This window comes from Centroberyx gerrardi, chromosome 11 (assembly GCF_048128805.1).
Source record: "Centroberyx gerrardi isolate f3 chromosome 11, fCenGer3.hap1.cur.20231027, whole genome shotgun sequence".
In the NCBI taxonomy this organism is placed as follows: Eukaryota; Metazoa; Chordata; class Actinopteri; order Beryciformes; family Berycidae; genus Centroberyx; species Centroberyx gerrardi.
Genome location: NC_136007.1, coordinates 2,089,939 through 2,108,589, shown reverse-complemented (window position 1 = coordinate 2,108,589; position 18,651 = coordinate 2,089,939). Strand labels below are relative to the sequence as shown.

Sequence of the window (18,651 nt, the reverse complement as noted above, 5' to 3'; positions counted from 1 at the left end):
CTGCATGTAAGAATTCAATTAAACATCTTCGGATCACACTCAGGTCCGCAAATATAATGCAGTTTGGTCTCCAGTATGTGACCTTAAAGTAATTGATTTATAATGAACTTGTGTCATAGATCAGTGAGTCTTGGCTAAATAAGGTTGAGGATCACTGCAGAAAAGTTGAGGTCCTCTATTTTGTCCTTATTCATCTCATGTATGTTGCCTTTATCACATTTCGCATTTGATTTATGATTCTTCGACTCGGTGCTGATCAGGGTCGCGGTTCACATACGAGTCAGTCCTTTCAAAACTCACAAAATCTTTTACCATGAAAACGTTCTTATATCCGATTTATAAAAACTTACTGAGGATGAAAGCTCTGTCTTTATTATGTGAATGGTACTTTCACTTTACATCTTGAACTGAGTGAAGTGAAACCGAGCTGAGTCCATCCCTGCTGCTGTTAGTTGATATAGGAATATCATAACAGGAATATCATAACATGCACTCCTGTGCAGGTCTGGAAACTCTGGAAATGTTTTGGAAAATGAATTAATTAATGAATTAATTATTAATTTCCAGACCTTCCAACGTTTTGGAATTGCACAAAAGTCAGTTATAGTATGGAAGATAACAAAATGTGCATAGAATTACAAATTTTATATAGTTGTAAACCCATTGTGATATAAGTTGTAGTGTAGAAAAATATTCAGCTATACAGCGATATGGTCTAGTTCACAGTCAGATTATATTATACTGAACACCAACTAAACCTTTGTTATCAAGCAAGAAATAGTGTGGAATTATAAAATGGAAAATGTGTAGGAAAACCGAGGCAAATAATGTGGCTAAAATGTTTACATATAGGTATATACATACATACATATATACTGTATATATACATATAAACATACATATGTGTCTTTTCAAGGTTCTCATTTGACAGTAGTGTCTTTTTGCACTTTATTTTGAATCATTATACAGTGAATTGTTGACTTTCTGGTGCAGATCTAGATTGTCTTATTACATTTTTATTCATTACGTTTTTATATTGTTTTTATTTATCAATTTTCACCACTTGTCACATTCTGGGGAAATGCCTCCTACATCAGTGTAGTAAAGGTGCTACGTGTATCTGCTGGATTGCTTTACGGCACAAAACAGGAAGAGTGAGGATTGGATGTTATTGGCTCTTATTCTTCTTCTGGCTCTTCAAAACAAATGGAGCGACATTTTGGGACAGGAAGCAACAGGGTTTATGGGAAATGTTTTAATTTTGAGAGGAAACAGCTACACGTGGCACCTTTAACTACCTGTAAATGGCTTGTTAGCGTTGTTATCTTTATCCGTTAAAGTGGTGGCAGGGTGGCTTGTGGGTAGAGAGACTCCTTCAGCCATGTGACCCGGGTTCGAGCCCCGTGTTGTAACATCCTCCCTGCCTACGAGCCCTTGAACAAGTCTCTGAATCCCTTTCAGCTGTTCTGTTTCTGATCAATAAAGTATCACATTAAAACCTGACAGCAGCTTAACATACGATTAACTGCAAGCGATCATGTTGGCTTGCAGCTAGTGCTAACTATTGGTTTCAATTATCAATGCTAACAAGCCCTTCTGTCTGGAGAGTTGGAGATTTATTGAAGCAGTGTGTGTTGCAGAGTGTGTTTACGTGCACTTTAATGGAGGCTGTAAGTGGAAGTCGTCATTTTGCATCATCTTGTCTGCCGTAGATTAGCATCTCTGCCATTTGGTGTGTAGTCTAAAATTAGTTCTGAGGGCTTTTGAAAAATGCCAAAAATACTACGTTTTTTTTAGCATCACCTTTGTAAATTGTAATCTTTTAGTTACTTTTTTGCAAACAAAATGCTAATCATTGAGGAAGGCCAAGGAATTAATGAGCGACTTCCTTTACCTTTTTCATAGCGTTGCATTGAACAGTTATTATTGTTCATATAGTTCTAGTTGCCTGTTCTCGTTGTTTCCAGTTGTTGCTAGCTGCAGGCTAACGACTGCTGTAGTCCTCTTTCTCAAACAATTAGCATTTCACTAGCTAACAAAGTATCTGAATGACTAAAATTCGCAAAGCTGTAAGTTGTTGATGTTCTTTTTATTTCATGAGACAAAACATAGTAGCCTACAACTAGTTAGCATTCTGTTAGCATTAGCTAACTAGTTAGCATTCACAAGCCTGTTAGCATTCTTTATTTTTGACATTTGTTGCAAATCCCATTTATATTTTCCATCGGGTTTTAGACTACAGCTGAATGGTGGAAATGTAACTTTACAGCCGACAAAATGATGTCAGACTTCGCCTCTCTGTCCTGTTTATATTCAGGATACAGACTGAGTTTTGTCGTGTGTAAAACCATATCCAGTTTACAACTGTGAGAAACCTGAATAATTTATCTGGAATATAACAATATTAGCCAGGATACTGATGCACACACACACACACACACACACACACTTGTGTGGTCTGTGTAACTTCCATGGTAATATTGAGAAAGTTCTGTGCTTTCATGTTTCTTTAGATATTTATGAGACGGATGTAAAGGTACATATAAAGTTTATCCTGCATTCTCTTAACCTGGATATGAGCCATGATCCAGAATACTCTGTATGTAAACACAATCAGTTTTATTTTTTTTTATTTCAGCAAATGTAATTAAAAGTTGGTCTGCAGTAACCTGGCTGTCTGCCTCCATGGGTTTGTTTCCAGTCAGGAGAGAGAGCAATGGAGCCAAATAGAAACATTTATTGTAATGATTAAAAAAAAAAAAAACACACACCATATTGAGAAAATAATCATTCTTTTCTTCATACATACTTTTTGCTGATTATTGACAACAGTGAAATATTCCATATCCTAAAAGGATGAGAATGTGATCTATTGATAACGCTTATTGATGACCTAATGGGATAAACCAATGGGATATCAGTTAGGGAGAGAAAGAAATTTGTTGGGTTTTATGGTTTTGTGGTTTTAATTTGTATTTACGCCTCCTGGTGCAGCATGAGGTCACCAAAGAGACACTGTTTTCCAGGAAGTAAAAGTTGTATGTTTTTTCTTTTTCTTTTTTTGGGGGGGGGGGGAGTTGGAAGCTTTTACTGGTGGGTGTAATTTCAACGTGGAAAATTAGTTAACAAGGTGAAAACGTAATTTTTTCAATTAATTTTAACTTTAGATAGCCACACTGTTCTCAATGAGTGCGGGACAGAGGTAAGGGTACGGAAGCTCCAGCGTCCTGTTCCGCTCCGTGATGTCATCAGAAATGGCCTTGAGTTCAGCCTGCACCTCCTCCACCAGCCTGCGAGGGGCGCCGTCTCTGAACACAGCCTCCCGGTAATGACACAGAGGAACCTGGTGGAGGAAATGAAGAGTTTTGCTTCAAAGCATCAATATCTACTATCTGATAAAAGTAACAGCTAATACTGCAAAAGTAAAGTTTCTCTGTGTGTCATTTCAACAGAGCTGAGACCAAGTCAACTTCGCTCGAGTCCCAAGTCAGTCTCAAGTCTTAGGGCACAAGTCTCAAGTCAAGTCCCAAGTCTAAATATAGAACAGCAAGTCAAGTCCAAGTCATTAAAGTCAAGTCTCAAGTCTAAATGTAGAACAGCAAGTCAAGTCAGAACAAATCAAGAGTCCAGTATCAATTTAATATCTTAAAGAAAACTAAATATCTAGGACTTTTCAATGCAATATGGTTTTAATAGGATAAAAACTTGGTAAGAGCATCATGAGTTTGATTTCTATAATCAGTTTAAACTTCAATAAATTCAATCATTCCATACAAATTCAGAAAACAGAATTTAAATTCAGTCGTCCGCTGGAACAAATCTCATCACTTTCAATCTAAGTCATTTACACAAACACAAGATCTCAAGTCAAGACTTTAGAAACCTTTTCAAGTCATCAAAGTACAAGTCAGAGTCAAGTCCCAAGTCACCAGAACCCAAGTCAAGTCCAGTCTCAAGTCTTCTCTTCATGCATCAAGTCTCAAGTCCAAGTCATGTGACTCGAGTCCCCACATCACTGTCAGATTAATGTTACGATCTTGGTCTATTGCCTGACAGTTGGACATCACGACTGTTTATCAGTGTTTATGGAAACAACACTTTTTCAAACGCAGGATGAAGCAGCGTTTTTTCTCTCTACAGCAGCGCGGCCTCACGTAGTCGGCGGCGGGCTGAGACAGCAGCGTCAGGGCGCTCAGCACGCCGCAGGTGGAGCTGACGTCCGGCAGGAAGGACAAGATGTCTGCCTCCGTCACCGTGCCTTTGGCCCGCGGAGGAGGACGCAGCATGGAGGCCGGGCAGTTCGGCATCCACAGGGCAAAATCCAACTGGAAGACACACAGAGAGAGAGAGAGGGGGGGGAGGAAAGAGAGGGAAGACAGGGTAGAAAGAGAGAGGGGGAGAGAGAGAGAGAGAACAGTAAAAGACTTAAAGTAACAAATCGGAGATGTTGACTTTAAACGAATGGAAAGAAAGACACGACCGTCTCTGTTCACACTGCAAACAAAATGAGATCGGAGATATTTAGTGAGAGAATCAGGAGCTTCCAAGCACTGACAGATGAAGAAAAGATGCAAAATTATATTAAGTGAGGGGAGCCAGACTGTTTACATCGCTGCAAGTTTTGTGCATTTATGTCACAATTTCTGGGTGAAGAGAAAAAAAAAGACGAAAACTGATCAGTCAAACGGGATACTGCTGAAAAAAAGATTCTTCTAATCCCTGAAAGGTTTTGTTTCACCTGAGAAAGATATCTGGATATTTTGAAGATATTTTAATAGATATTTTAATAAAGAGAGGGATGATAAGACAGCTAGAGTGTGAAAGAAAGAAGATCTGAAATCAATAATGGATCACAGCTTCACCTGGACTCACCTGCTCAGTCGGTGCTTTGTACACTAGCTGCAGGATTCACCCACTTTATCCCAATGATATATTATGATAATCTAATAAATCTTAATAACATTTTGATCCTCAGTGCGTCTGTCATACCTGGGAGAAGTTGACAGCGGCGTGTAAAGCAGAAGAGCAGAAGACGACCGCAGTGACAAACTGACAGACTTCTGCTTTGGTCTGGAAAGACTGAGGGAAACCTGAGAGAAGACAGACGAAGTGACCAATCACTTTCTAACACTGAGCATTATCTAATTCATCAACAGAATTAAAAAAAGATCACGGACTGGACAGCAATAATCTGACATGAGCCAGATTAAGACAACAGTCTGAATAAGAAATTCCCATGTAAACGGCATTTTCTGATTTCCTTCTAATCCCTTAACTTTTACTTTTAATGAAGTATTTTTTACTTTTTAAGTAAAGGATTTGAGAACTTATTCCACCACTAATACTGGGACACCCCCCCCCCACACACACACACACACACACCCTCACCTGAGCTCTGGGTGAAGCCGTGTGTGTGTATCTCTCTGATCCAGAGTTGAAGCTCGGAGTCTTGCTGGACGTCGTCGTCTCCGGTGTAAAACAAATCCACCCACCTCACCACAAACCTGACACACACACACACACACACACATACACACACACACATACACACACACACACACAGGCTGCATCCAGTCAGTTATGTACATAAAAAACTGATTTGTAATTTTACATGAACGGTTTGATTATTCACTGCATTAATCACTTGCATGGGAAGATAGATCAAACTCTGCCCATGTTTTTTTAAATTATAGTATTTATAGTATTGTATTATTTATACTATTTAATATGTATCAGCTACTATTTTTCCTAGAGGGTATTCATCTGAAAAGCAGAATTACAACCTATGCATGTGTAAAGTAACTGTTAACACAGGACATAAGAGATTTCTGTAATCAGTCTCCAAAATTACAGAGATGGAAGTGTCTGCTGTCATCACACCACACTCTTAACTGTCCGTTTTACAGTTTTACAGCAGGGAAAGAGTCTTTTTACTGAGGCGCAGTCTGTATAAACTTGTAGTGACGGACGATCTGCTTATCTCAGGATACGATTCGATACATGATCTGAGGTTCAGGATTCAATACAACCACAATACCATGTAATAAATAAAAGTTCAGCGGCAACAAAGTCTGACTGTGCAGAATTCTGTTTATTTAATCTTTCTAGCGATGCCATTGGCTGCTAGAATGTAAACAACAATTTAAAAATGTCATTACAAAGTGACAATAATATAATTTGGATGGAGAGCTTGTGAAACTGTGATGGTCAAGAGTCTCATTAGTGATTACTACAGCAGAATAACATGGAGCTGATATCACCATTCATGTTCCTGACAGCAGAATAACATGGAGCTGATATCACCATTCATGTTCCTGACAGCAGAATAACATGGAGCTGATATCACCATTCATGTTCCTGACAGCAGAATAACATGGAGCTGATATCACCATTCATGTTCCTGACAGCAGAATAACATGGAGCTGATATCACCATTCATGTTCCTGACAGCAGAATAACATGGAGCTGATATCACCATTCATGTTCCCGACACAACATACGGACTGACACGTTTTTGCATCACGACATATTGAATTATAATGATATATCGTCCCATCACTACTGACATGTCATATTCACTAAAATGACAGACATGCTGTTATAATTACATTAAACATAAAAAAAAAACATTTAAAAAAATTATTACATTATATATAAAAATAAACTAATCTTGTCTGAATAGAGCTTTAGCCAGATAACGGTGAAAAAAGTTTGTCTCTATCTTGATGTCTTCAATTTGCATTTCACTTAAACTCGACCGTGTTAATCAGTCAAACTTACTGACGATCGCTAATAACAAAGAAAAATTGTAGGTGGGGTGTGTTTGTTTACCTGTGCAGAGCGCCCCAGACCCTCAGTGCGTCCTGGGCGTAGTAGCTCTGCGGCAGCTCATCCACGCCTCGGTCGGCCAGGTCGTCCGGGACGCACAGCGACCGGTACTGAAGCCTCGCCGCCGCCCGGGAGAGCAGCACCGGCAACGCCTCCAGACCGCAACCGACCGCCTGGAAACAGGAACAACACGCTGGTTTTCATTCAGTCTCCATCTTTGTCCCTCAGCCTCACTGTGGTGTTTCTGCACTGCTCTTCCCACAGATCACCTGTCAATCAAACAGTGTGGGCGGGGCTTGGATTTTCTGTTGCTGCAGTTTGAGTTTCTCTTCTCTCTGTCTGTTCAGTCATGGTGGCTATCACTGCTCATGCTAACTACCCAGTTCTTCTTCTTCTGTTGATTCCAAACAAACCGGAAACGTAAAACGCATCACTTCCTGTGCGGCAGAGGATTTTTCCCAGGAAAGAGCGACCAGACACCGGCTGTTTAGAACAGACAGTAGAGAAGATTTATGGACTGATATAGATCAGATCACTAGTTAGAGCAGAGAGAGAGGAGCAGGACAGACAGAAGAAAATGTTGCTGATTATTACTTTAAAGCTGCAATAAGATACATTTTCTGACCACTAGAGGGCGACAGAAACAGCAACACATTTGTAAATAACACACAGCAAAGCCACAGCACTACGGAGGCCTACAAAGGACAAACTTTACAAAGCACAGTGCATAAATGCTAACAGCTAAGCTAACCGTACCTACGGAGGAGTCTCACCGGTTACCAGTCTCACTTTGACAGATCTTTCTCCTGCTGAAGGTCACATGTCCCACAATGACAAGTGAAGAGGCGCCATTTTTAAACAGCGAGGGAGGAGACAAGCTAGTTTTAAAAAATGAAAAGAATTTGACAACAAGCTTTAGAAAAGAGGAGAAAACAGCAACACAGATGGATATTGGTTTATATCATCATGTCTCAAGGAAATCGCCACATAGCACACATTAGTTTCAGGATTGGTTATGAGATCGGATATTTCTTATTGCAGGTTTTAATAACCATAGCTATTACTAGAGAGTACTGTAGGTCTAAGGTTTTAAATAATCTGAAGGGAATCATTTTCTCATTGACATCCATGTAAAAAATAAATACCTTCTACCCCCTCGTCCTTAGTTCTTAATTTGCATTTCTTTTTCCTGGTCAAATGTAAATTTATTTTTGCCACTTTGCATACACAAATATAAACCCACACAAACCAGTACACTCGAGCTAAAACGGCCTGCACTTACAGTGCTGTGAGGCGTTTTGGACAAAACTGTCCACCAAATGGCAGATGTTGAGGTGATGTCATGCAAGTCTGTGTTGGTCAATAAGCAGAGTAACATTAAACTGACAGATTTCACATTTCAGTTTGACGTGATCTTTTCTTCCATACACATATTATTACCGTCTCTCCCTCACCCTCCATCTGCGGACGCAAAGCTGCCACATGTCCTTAAGATACAGATGAGGAAAAAACTAACAGGGATTTTGAAAAAAAAAAAAACTTAAAAGGAGAGAAAAGAAATAGTTGAAGGGGGTTCAGGTTTACATAACGCAGTAACAGAGCGATACTGGGATTAGTAACTGTAATGTAATTACTGAATTTGAAATTGTAATCCCTTACTGTTACTGTTAAAAAACAATGACATGACGGTAACGCGTACCGCCCAACAGGCAGAGGCTGCAGCTTTGACAGTTGTTTGAGAATTGTTCAGCGTTGGCGAAGGTTTGACTCTACTGAGTGACTTCTACTTATAAATCTATTCATAAGTCCTTTATCAAAGTCAACAGGGCCAAAGTGTCCTGATGTCCTCACTTCATGTGTCCAGACCTCAAACTGGTATAGTATACACACACACACACACACACACACCTGGGGACGTACCTTATCAAAGACCCCGTTAGGAGCCAGCAGCGAGGCTCTGGCCTGGACGTTGATCTGCAGCGAGGTCCGGACATGTGGCATCAGCAACTGACCGCAACAACAGCCAATCAGAGAGACTTAACAACACATTCTAACTCAACATCGAACAAATCAGTTGTGTATAACTTCTGCAGACTATCCAGCGCAGGCGGGCAGCGGTGTGCAGCTGTACCTGGTGCAGTGGGTGCAGCTCCGGCAGCTGCCTGAGGGTGGCAGCGCAGCACAGCTCCCCCAGCATGTGGGTCTTCAGGTAGTGGGACACCAGCTGGTGGCACTGGAAATCGGCGTTGTGGACCCACATCTTAGCCAGCAGCCAATCACAGGCGGCGTCAGAGGGCAGGAAGATGGGGTTCTGAGGACCGGGCGTCTGCTGCAACTGGAGGAGGGAAGACCTTATTGATTGGTTGATTGGTTGACTGATTGATGTAGTGCTTAGATAGCTAGATAATTAATAAATCCGGAGGAGAAATTGTGGTAAATCTTTGTGCAAGAATTTAAAGACTATGAGCTCCATCCCAGCACCTCTTGCTTCTTTTTCCAGTAGATTGTAAAGTTTTAGTTCTACAAATATTTCTTGGAGGCAGAGCGGCTCTGGAGGAAGAAATAATCTGATTGGCTGAGTTAAACCGCAGTGGGCGGAGCCAAAGAGACATTTTTTTTTCTGGCTAATAACATCGGACTGACGCTCAGTGAAAAAGGCAAGAGGTAAGAGAGGAGGAAGCTAATATTATGAAGCCTAGCGCTCTGCTACTAACTGAAAAAATACAATCTACCATACTAAGTTATCTAGGTTAGCTAGTTAGCTAGCTGACCTTCAACATCATGACTGAATGAGTCATTGTCATTTACATTTTTTTTATTTTTTATATTTTGACCAGAGTTCCTTCTTTGCAATTCAAATTTGTTAGCTAACTTGCACTGTGGTTATTTGGCTCCGCCCATTAAGGTATAACTCAACCACAGAATTTGAATGGACAGAACGGCCTTTCCACAGTTTTCTATGGTATTTTGGCTAGTACACCAAAAAATGGCGTCTATGGTTAGTTTCTATCAGGGGTGGGTAGTAACACATTACAAGTAACGCACATGAGTAAAAAAGTAGTTTTTTTAGTAGAGTGAGTAGAGAGTACTTTTAGTTCTTTTTTTTAAACTGTACTTCTACTCTTTACTCGAGTATATTTTTGAGCCAGTAATCTACTTTTTACTTCACTACATTTGCCATTTATACCTTTGTTACAACTAGTCTGCTTGGGCAAAATGCCCAAAAACAATTTAAAATAAACTCCAGTCTTTACTAAATAAACTAGTCTTTACTAAATAAACTCCAGTCTTTACTAAATAAACTAGTCTTTACTAAATAAACTCCAGTCTTTACTAAATAAACTCCAGTCTTTACTAAATAAACTCCAGTCTTTACTAAATAAACTAGTCTTTACTAAATAAACTCCAGTCTTTACTTAATAAACTCCAGTCTTTACTAAATAAACTCCAGTCTATACTAAATAAACTCCAGTCTTTACTAAATAAACTAGTCTTTACTAAATAAACTCCAGTCTTTACTAAATAAACTAGTCTTTACTAAATAAACTCCAGTCTTTACTAAATAAACTAGTCTTTACTAAATAAACTCCAGTCTTTACTAAATAAACTAGTCTTTACTAAATAAACTCCAGTCTATACTAAATAAACTAGTCTTTACTAAATAAACTCCAGTCTTTACTAAATAAACTAGTCTTTACTAAATAAACTCCAGTCTTTACTAAATAAACTCCAGTCTTTACTAAATAAACTAGTCTTTACTAAATAAACTCCAGTCTTTACTAAATAAACTAGTCTTTACTAAATAAACTCCAGTCTTTACTAAATAAACTCCAGTCTTTACTAAATAAACTAGTCTTTACTAAATAAACTCCAGTCTTTACTAAATAAACTCCAGTCTTTACTAAATAAACTCCAGTCTTTACTAAATAATACTAAATAAACTCCAGTCTTTACTAAATAAACTCCAGTCTTTACTAAATAAACTCCAGTCTTTACTAAATAAACTAGTCTTTACTAAATAAACTCCAGTCTTTACTAAATAAACTCCAGTCTTTACTAAATAAACTAGTCTTTACTAAATAAACTCCAGTCTTTACTAAATAAACTCCAGTCTTTACTAAATAATACTAAATAAACTCCAGTCTTTACTAAATAAACTCCAGTCTTTACTAAATAATACTAAATAAACTCCAGTCTTTACTAAATAAACTCCAGTCTTTACTAAATAATACTAAATAAACTCCAGTCTTTACTAAATAAACTCCAGTCTTTACTAAATAAACTCCAGTCTTTACTAAATAATACTAAATAAACTCCAGTCTTTACTAAATAAACTCCAGTCTTTACTAAATAATACTAAATAAACTCCAGTCTTTACTAAATAAACTCCAGTCTTTACTAAATAATACTAAATAAACTCCAGTCTTTACTAAATAAACTCCAGTCTTTACTAAATAATACTAAATAAACTCCAGTCTTTACTAAATAAACTCCAGTCTTTACTAAATAAACTCCAGTCTTTACTAAATAATACTAAATAAACTCCAGTCTTTACTAAATAAACTCCAGTCTTTACTAAATAATACTAAATAAACTCCAGTCTTTACTAAATAAACTCCAGTCTTTACTAAATAATACTAAATAAACTCCAGTCTTTACTAAATAAACTCCAGTCTTTACTAAATAAACTAGTCTTTACTAAATAAACTCCAGTCTTTACTAAATAAACTCCAGTCTTTACTAAATAAACTAGTCTTTACTAAATAAACTCCAGTCTTTACTAAATAAACTAGTCTTTACTAAATAAACTCCAGTCTTTGGGAGCAGCGTCTCAGCCGGCGGCCTGCAGCTCACCTGGATGGCGATGGGCTTCAGCTGTCCCTGCTGGGTCAGGTGGAGAAGGCACAGCGGAGCGCAGAGATACGTCGGCTTCCCGTTGATCCGGTTGGCCGGGACGCCGTCCAGAACCTCGTAGTCCAGCAGGTAAACGCTTCCTTTCTGTCAGACAGCGGGGCGAGGAGGAGAGCACAGCTGCTAAAGAGCGAGACAGTCGGAGGACGGCAACAGGAGCCTTCACGTGTGATTTTAAAGCACATGTGCTTTTTGGACAAATGTTGGTTTTCATATGTGAACAGTTGTTTTCATGTAGAAGTTGACATTACATATAGGTGAAAAACTTCATTTAGTTAAGTTCCCAGTATTTTATTTAGTTCCAAACCAGAATACGTACCTTTATCCCAGAGTGTGTGTGTGTGTGTGTGTGTGTGTGTGTGTGTGTGTGTGTGTGTACGTGCACACCTCTAGCTCCTCCTCCAGAGAGGAGCGGTCGGGCAGGAAGGGGCGGAGCATGTCGGAGGTGACGGACAGGTGTGCGGGCAGGAGGCGGGTCCGGCGCAGCAGCAGAGGGTTGGAGCCGTTCAGAGTCTGGTAGCCGAAAAACCAGTCGTCCGCCCAGTGAGCCTGAACAAACCCTGAGAGAGAGAGGGCCGCGTGTGTGTGTGTGTGTGTGTGTGTGTGTGTGCGTGTGTGTGTGTGTGTGTGTTGATCAGGATTTAAGACTTCTCATTTTTCACCTGAATGTTTTCAACACTGAAGAGCTTCATTCCAAAATGAGAAATCCACTAACTGATGCCTATTCTGCCACATGATTGAAAAACTAAAACAAATTTACTACAAGTATTACACTAAAATACTAAAGATTTAAAAAATAGTTACAACTCTGTTCTGGCTGTATAATTATATATTTATACCTGTTGTACTCTCGAACCCAGTGCGATATTCTCTAAATCTGCACATATTTCTGCACATATTATTATTATTATCATTATTATTGTTATTGACTTCCATAGCTTCCCATCAGTGTAAGCAGTCAGGTTCCAACAGAGAGTCATGTGTGTACTGGATAGAAAAGAAACCTATTTGTTACATTTCTATTTTTAATTTTTATATACTACTTACACGTTACTCGCTTTATAAAGCCTACTGCCTCAAAAAGAGACATGTTCCCTAATTCTACTTGTATAACTACTCTACTTGTAAAAATATATGTACTACTTTTTTATATACAAATTTGTGTTGTTTAATGTTTAATGTGACATATGGGAGAAAATTTGTTGTATGTGCAAACTGATAAATCTGATTCTACTGAAGTTCAGGCCTTCAACTAACAATAACGTCTCTTTTAAACATAGTGAATGATGGTATTGATTTTTTTTCCTTTTGTCCAAAATGGATCTATACATTTTGAAATTGAACTGTTCAGCTGTTGTTGCTCTCTGTATGTTTGGTGCTCTGATGGAGGCTCCATGCCGAAACCTGTTAGCCTGATGATGCCAAAAAAAAAAAAAAAAAAAAAAATGATAAACTGAGACCAAGTCTTGTTGTGTTCTGGATTTCTGGAGTGCCGCTGTCCCATGTTCCTCATGGTTCTCTTCATGTTTTAGCATTAGCAGAGAGTGACCACAAGAGGAAGCGCGCCTGCTCTACATTTGAATTGATTTTTTTCCTTCTGTCCAAAATGAATCTAAACATTTTGAAATGGAACTGTTGTTGTTCTCTGTATGTTTTGTGTTGTGTGTTTTTTTCCTACTGGCGGTGCTGTTGTGGTTCCCGTTCAGAGTGAACAGGGTCTGCAGCTCGGTGAAGCCGCTCCAGGCTTCGTCTCGGCCGGTGAAGCCTCTCAGGTACCGCAGCTCGCCGCCCGGGCTGCAACACAACACACAACACAACACACAACACAACACACAACACAACACAACACACAACACAACACAACACACAACACAACACACAACACAACACAACACACAACACAGTACAGCTGGGGTTTAGTTAGCAGTCACCAGTCTGACTCCTGACTGAATGATCTCTGCGTTTCATTCTCTTAAAGCCATTTTGATCTAAAGTCTTCTACTTAAATGCTTGAAATTAATTTCTTAGACAAATATAAACAGTGAAGTTGATCCTATGTATGAATTTCTTTCCAAAGCCTTTGCCTTTCCATCAAGGCAAAGACTCTAAAATATAAGATCGTTTTGATTTGTTTAACACTTTTTTTGGTCGCTGCATAATTCCATTTGTGTTATTTCATAGTTTTGATGTCTTTAGTGTAAATCAGATTCCAGAGGGATCAGACTCAGTGTGACTTCACCTCTTGCGGGTGTAGCTGAGGTTCGGCCCGAGCTCCTTCACACCGCTCACATCCACGCAGTGAGGAGCGCCGTCGACGAAACAGCGCCACCTACAGTCCAGCAGAGAGAAAACTGAATTAACATAATGCCATTTAAAGTCCCAATGAAATGAACCTCCGTTACTCTTCCTTCCTGAAAGCAGTGCATCTTTAACGGTGACATCATGCTGCACCGGGAGGCAGAAATAAACACTCCAACCAATAAGACATCACAGATTTTTGAACAGCCCGCCCCAAATAAACTGCCCTTCTCTCCCTGAGTGATCTCCCATTGGTTTACACTTTTGAATGATCCCTCCCTGCATTATGTCCCGCCCCAACATCCTGTTTCATGACATCAAATCAAGGAAGGATGTCGTTTCATGGCGTCTAAAGGTGACTCAGAGGAAGTTGTTTTTTGGCCGGAGCGTCTACTTCCTGTTTACCTGATGTGTTTCTGTCGGAGCTGCAGCTCTCTGAGCCGCTGCTGCCTCAGCTGCTGCTCCGGCTCTCCGCTCAGCAGACTCACTGAGGACACCACCACAATAATAATGAATATTAATAATAATAATAATAACAATAATAAACTACTACCCTTACTTTCTGAACAGTTACAAAGTACAGCACTATACAGTAGAATTGTTTTCACCCTAACCCTACTACTAAACACTACTACTACCAATAGTAGTAACAACAACAACTATATTAATAATAATTATAATAATAATAACAATCATAATAACAAAAATAATAATATAGTGTGACAAATACTTTGGGTGTATTTTTTGTGCTGAATTGGTCAAAACAAAACAAAATAATTACAGTTAAATATCTCAAAAGATATAAAGTAGCCCGTCTAGAAGTGGAAAACATGCAGCTTAACATTTTAAAGTTGAAACATGAAGAGAGAAGAGTAGAAGCAGAGCTGCTTCACATTATAAAGTTTCTTAACTCTTCGCGCTCCGCAGCTCCACCTCGCCGTCCGCCGACCGCAGCCACCTGTCGCACAGGAAGACCTCAGGCTCCGCCCCCTCCGCCCGTCCCTCGGCCGGCCCGCGGACCTCCACCCCCCCGCAGTGCCAGTCCAGGTCGGGGAAGCCGGGCCGGGCCTGCAGCCGCAGCCGGACCAGCAGCAGGCGGCCGAGCGGAGCGGCGGCCCGAACCCGAACCACACACACCTGACAGGAAGAGAGCTGAGGTCACTTCCTGTAGGCAGGGAAACTTTGATAAAACACAATCAACAGATAAACAGCTGATCTGCCGCTCTGTGGTTTGTAAAGCAAAACTTAATAAGAGAGAGGCTCCTGATACAACTGATCCCTTATGAATCTAATTCTCATTGTTTCAGTCAGATTTCACCAAGGCAGAGCTATGGGCGGAGTTATGGGCGGGGCTATGGGCGGAGCTATGGGCGGAGCCTAACACTGATGCTCACTTGTTTACTGCTGTAGGAACAACAAGGAAGTTCGTTAGCTAGCTAGTGAAACAAAACTGATACGGCTTCTAAATGAAAACTAGCCTGGTTAATCTGCTGCTGTGGACAGTTGTTTCACTAAGTTGGATCGCTACAGTAACAATACAATAACTCTTTTTATCCAAATATGAAATATTAAAAAATAAAATAGAACCAATCCAAATGAGTTGGGTTTAGAATCGACTAGACTGAAACAGATAAACTGAACTAAATCAGTTTGAAGTGTCTGACTTACTGGAACCAGATAACATAGTTTAATCATTTAGATACAAATAAATTAACTCATTTGAAATGAACTGGCATCATGAGGACAAACTACATACACTTACATTTATTCAACAATTTATTTTAGTTCTGTTTGAGACTAAATAATAAATAACTTTATTTATCCTTCATTTGTGTAAAAGCGTCAGTGCAGTTTCATAAATTATACTTTGAGTTGGAATTACTTCATCCAATTTAGTGAAAAATTTGTCAGTTGAAATGCATAAAACCTGCAAACAGACCCAAACCAGACAGACGAGCTGCTAGCTGTTTTTATCAAACGCACCGATCCAGGCAGCAGATGCCGGTCGGCCTCGTTCACCGTGATGGGCGGAGTCTCCCCCTGCGAGCCAATCAGGTTGAGCCTCAGGTGGCCGTAGGTTCCGGAGGCGGGGCCGGGCGAGGTGCGGACCGCCACCTGGAACTCCTGACAGGAACTCCCCATGTGGGACAGGAAGTGAGGCGTCGGGGAAGACAGAGCGCTCGGTGCTGCCGCGGTGCCTCTGAGCAACAAACAGCAGTCAGGCGCACGTTCACTGTGTGTCTAACCATACTGCATGAACGTACAAGAAAGTATTCAGACCCTTTGAGTTTTTGCACATTTTGGTGTTATTTCAAGTTATTTGTCTGTTCTATCAACGTCTAAAACAAAATTTCAGAAATGTATGTGAAGATTTGAAATGAAAATAGTAACGCTCAGTTGTGCTCAGTCATTTTTAAATTGTATTTAGCAGTTGTGAACAATGTTTTCCTTTTACATTTTTTTTTTAATTTATCTTTCCTTGCTAACAAAGCAGAGCAGTCACTGGGACTTAATGGGATTTTAGGCTGCAGGCTGGACAGTACAGTTCACTTATGGCTGATGTCCAGTTTTGGAGAAAATATAAATCATCTCCCTCCATCACTGTGTGGCAAACAGAAAGTGAAATATTTAGTTTTGTTTTTCCAGTCCAGTTTCTCCACTTCTTCAACTATAATGACTGGAAAGAGACGATTTATGTTTTATTTTAAACCTCAAGAATTGAACTCTATATGTACATGCACAGTGTATAGCCGATGTGTTGTATATCTACACTACCAGTCCAGTTTGGACGCACCACATTTTTCTTTATTTTTTTACTATTTTCCACATTTTAGAATAACAGTAAAGACTTATGCAGAATTATGCAGCGACCAAAAAAGTGTTAAACAAATCAAAACTATCTTATATTTTAGATTCTTTGCCTTGATGGAAAGGCAAAGGCTTTGGAAAGAAATTCATACATAGGATCAACTTCACTATTTATATTTGTCTAAGAAACTCATTTCAAGCGTTTAAGCAGAAGCCTTTAGATCAAAATGCTTTAAGAGAATGAAACACATTCTGGTGACTGGGAGTGTAAATGTTGTTTGTATGAATTCCTCACTATAGCTGTAAAAACAAACCACAGTTGAGCAGCATGTTCAGGTTCTGTAATATAAATCTATTCCAGTGAAAGATAATGAAACCCACATTTCCACCACCGGTGAAAACAAAGTAGATCTTGTTCCATATCCGCAGAACAGAAAGCCAGTTGAGCTTTGTAGGATTCCTGCTTATTCTGATAAGAGCTCATTTGTTTTCTGAACCTCGAGATATTTGACTTGTAAATGAGCAGGACAGTTAGTGTGTGTTGTGTTAGACACACTCTGCCTCCACTCTCAGGAATAATAAAAGGAACAGACTTGGACCTTTTGTTCTTGTGTGTAAAAAAAAACACACACAAAGGTTTTAGTCAGTGCAGCCAAGGTGGGAAAGGAAGCTAAACACACTGTTTGTGAGTCTGTTGAGAAATCAACGGCCACTTTTAGACACGATAAGATTTGAACGCCTCGGTTATTTTGAATTCTGTTGCGCTTCATGATGAATTACAAACCTGATCCACTGTATCAGGGAGTGGGTGAGTGAGTTTTAAATTAACACCTGATTCTACACAGGCAGGCTGATATATTTCTGTGAAAAACGTATATTCATTATTTTGGCAAGTGAAAATATTGTTGGCAATCACAGATTTACACCTCCATCACAGCTGCATTCATTCCTGTGGGAGACAGTTTTGACGGTGTGTCGACACAGCGCCCCCTAGTGGACAAGCAGGGTGACGGATTACTTAAAATCTAAGTATTTGCATCTTGACTCTGTTAACATAACCAGAAGTTTTATTGTTTTCAAGATATTATTTTTTATTGGACAGCAATTTGTTTCTTTTAGTACAATAAAACATCTTACAGTAGAAATCATAATATTTAAACATAAATTCTACCCATTCTACATAACATTTAAACGTCATATTTAAACAACCGTTCAAAGAGGAATTTGAGTTTACTACTTTCTACTTAGTATTTTCTACTGACTGATTCACACCTTCACAGCTACATTTACTTCCTCCAGTCACTAATTACTTGACAGAACATGTTTCTTGAAATGAAGCTTGTTCAAAGTTTGAGGGAAGAACCAATAAAACCAATTTAACATGAATCATCTTTGAAGGTTGAAGGACGCTGTGAAGCAAAGAAAGACCAGAATGTCTCAGTAAAACCTGCTTTCTCCAGCTGTGAATCAGCACCGCTTGTTGAAGGTTATGAGCACCATCTCCTTGTCTATTTCAGATATTTAAGTGTGTTTGTTCATCTATTATCAGGGTGCTGTGACCTTTGACCCTTACATTCCTCAATATTGGTTGCTTGTATTGTTGACAATCTAGGAATTTCATGTTTCTTCTACAGTTGAACTCTGGATAAAAGTGTCAGATAAATACAGAAAATATAAATCTACCAAAACAGACAGACAGACAGGTAACAGACAGACAGACAGGCAGACAGACAGGCAGACAGACAGACAGACAGGCAGACAGGCAGGCAGACAGACAGACAGACAGACAGACAGACAGACAGGTAA

The 18,651-nt window shown here is 39.4% G+C and overlaps 1 protein-coding gene across 1 annotated transcript in view; it reads right to left on the bottom strand.

The window, feature by feature from the left end:
- Positions 1-2,178: 2,178 nt before the first annotated feature.
- The window catches only part of LOC139923286 (polyunsaturated fatty acid lipoxygenase ALOX15B), a 16,580-nt gene continuing 107 nt past the window's right edge, over positions 2,179-18,651 (bottom strand). Inside the window, exons 2-15 of the mRNA XM_078286891.1 lie at positions 16,021-16,237; positions 14,949-15,174; positions 14,443-14,524; positions 13,979-14,068; positions 13,418-13,533; positions 12,127-12,299; positions 11,683-11,826; positions 8,960-9,163; positions 8,749-8,835; positions 6,832-7,001; positions 5,389-5,504; positions 4,990-5,090; positions 4,155-4,325; positions 2,179-3,343 (exon numbers count right to left, since the gene is read on the bottom strand). Coding sequence (XP_078143017.1) covers positions 3,164-3,343; positions 4,155-4,325; positions 4,990-5,090; positions 5,389-5,504; positions 6,832-7,001; positions 8,749-8,835; positions 8,960-9,163; positions 11,683-11,826; positions 12,127-12,299; positions 13,418-13,533; positions 13,979-14,068; positions 14,443-14,524; positions 14,949-15,174; positions 16,021-16,179 — 2,019 coding nt within the window. The 5' untranslated portion in view covers positions 16,180-16,237 and the 3' untranslated portion in view covers positions 2,179-3,163. The remainder of the gene's footprint in view (positions 3,344-4,154; positions 4,326-4,989; positions 5,091-5,388; positions 5,505-6,831; positions 7,002-8,748; positions 8,836-8,959; positions 9,164-11,682; positions 11,827-12,126; positions 12,300-13,417; positions 13,534-13,978; positions 14,069-14,442; positions 14,525-14,948; positions 15,175-16,020; positions 16,238-18,651) is intronic.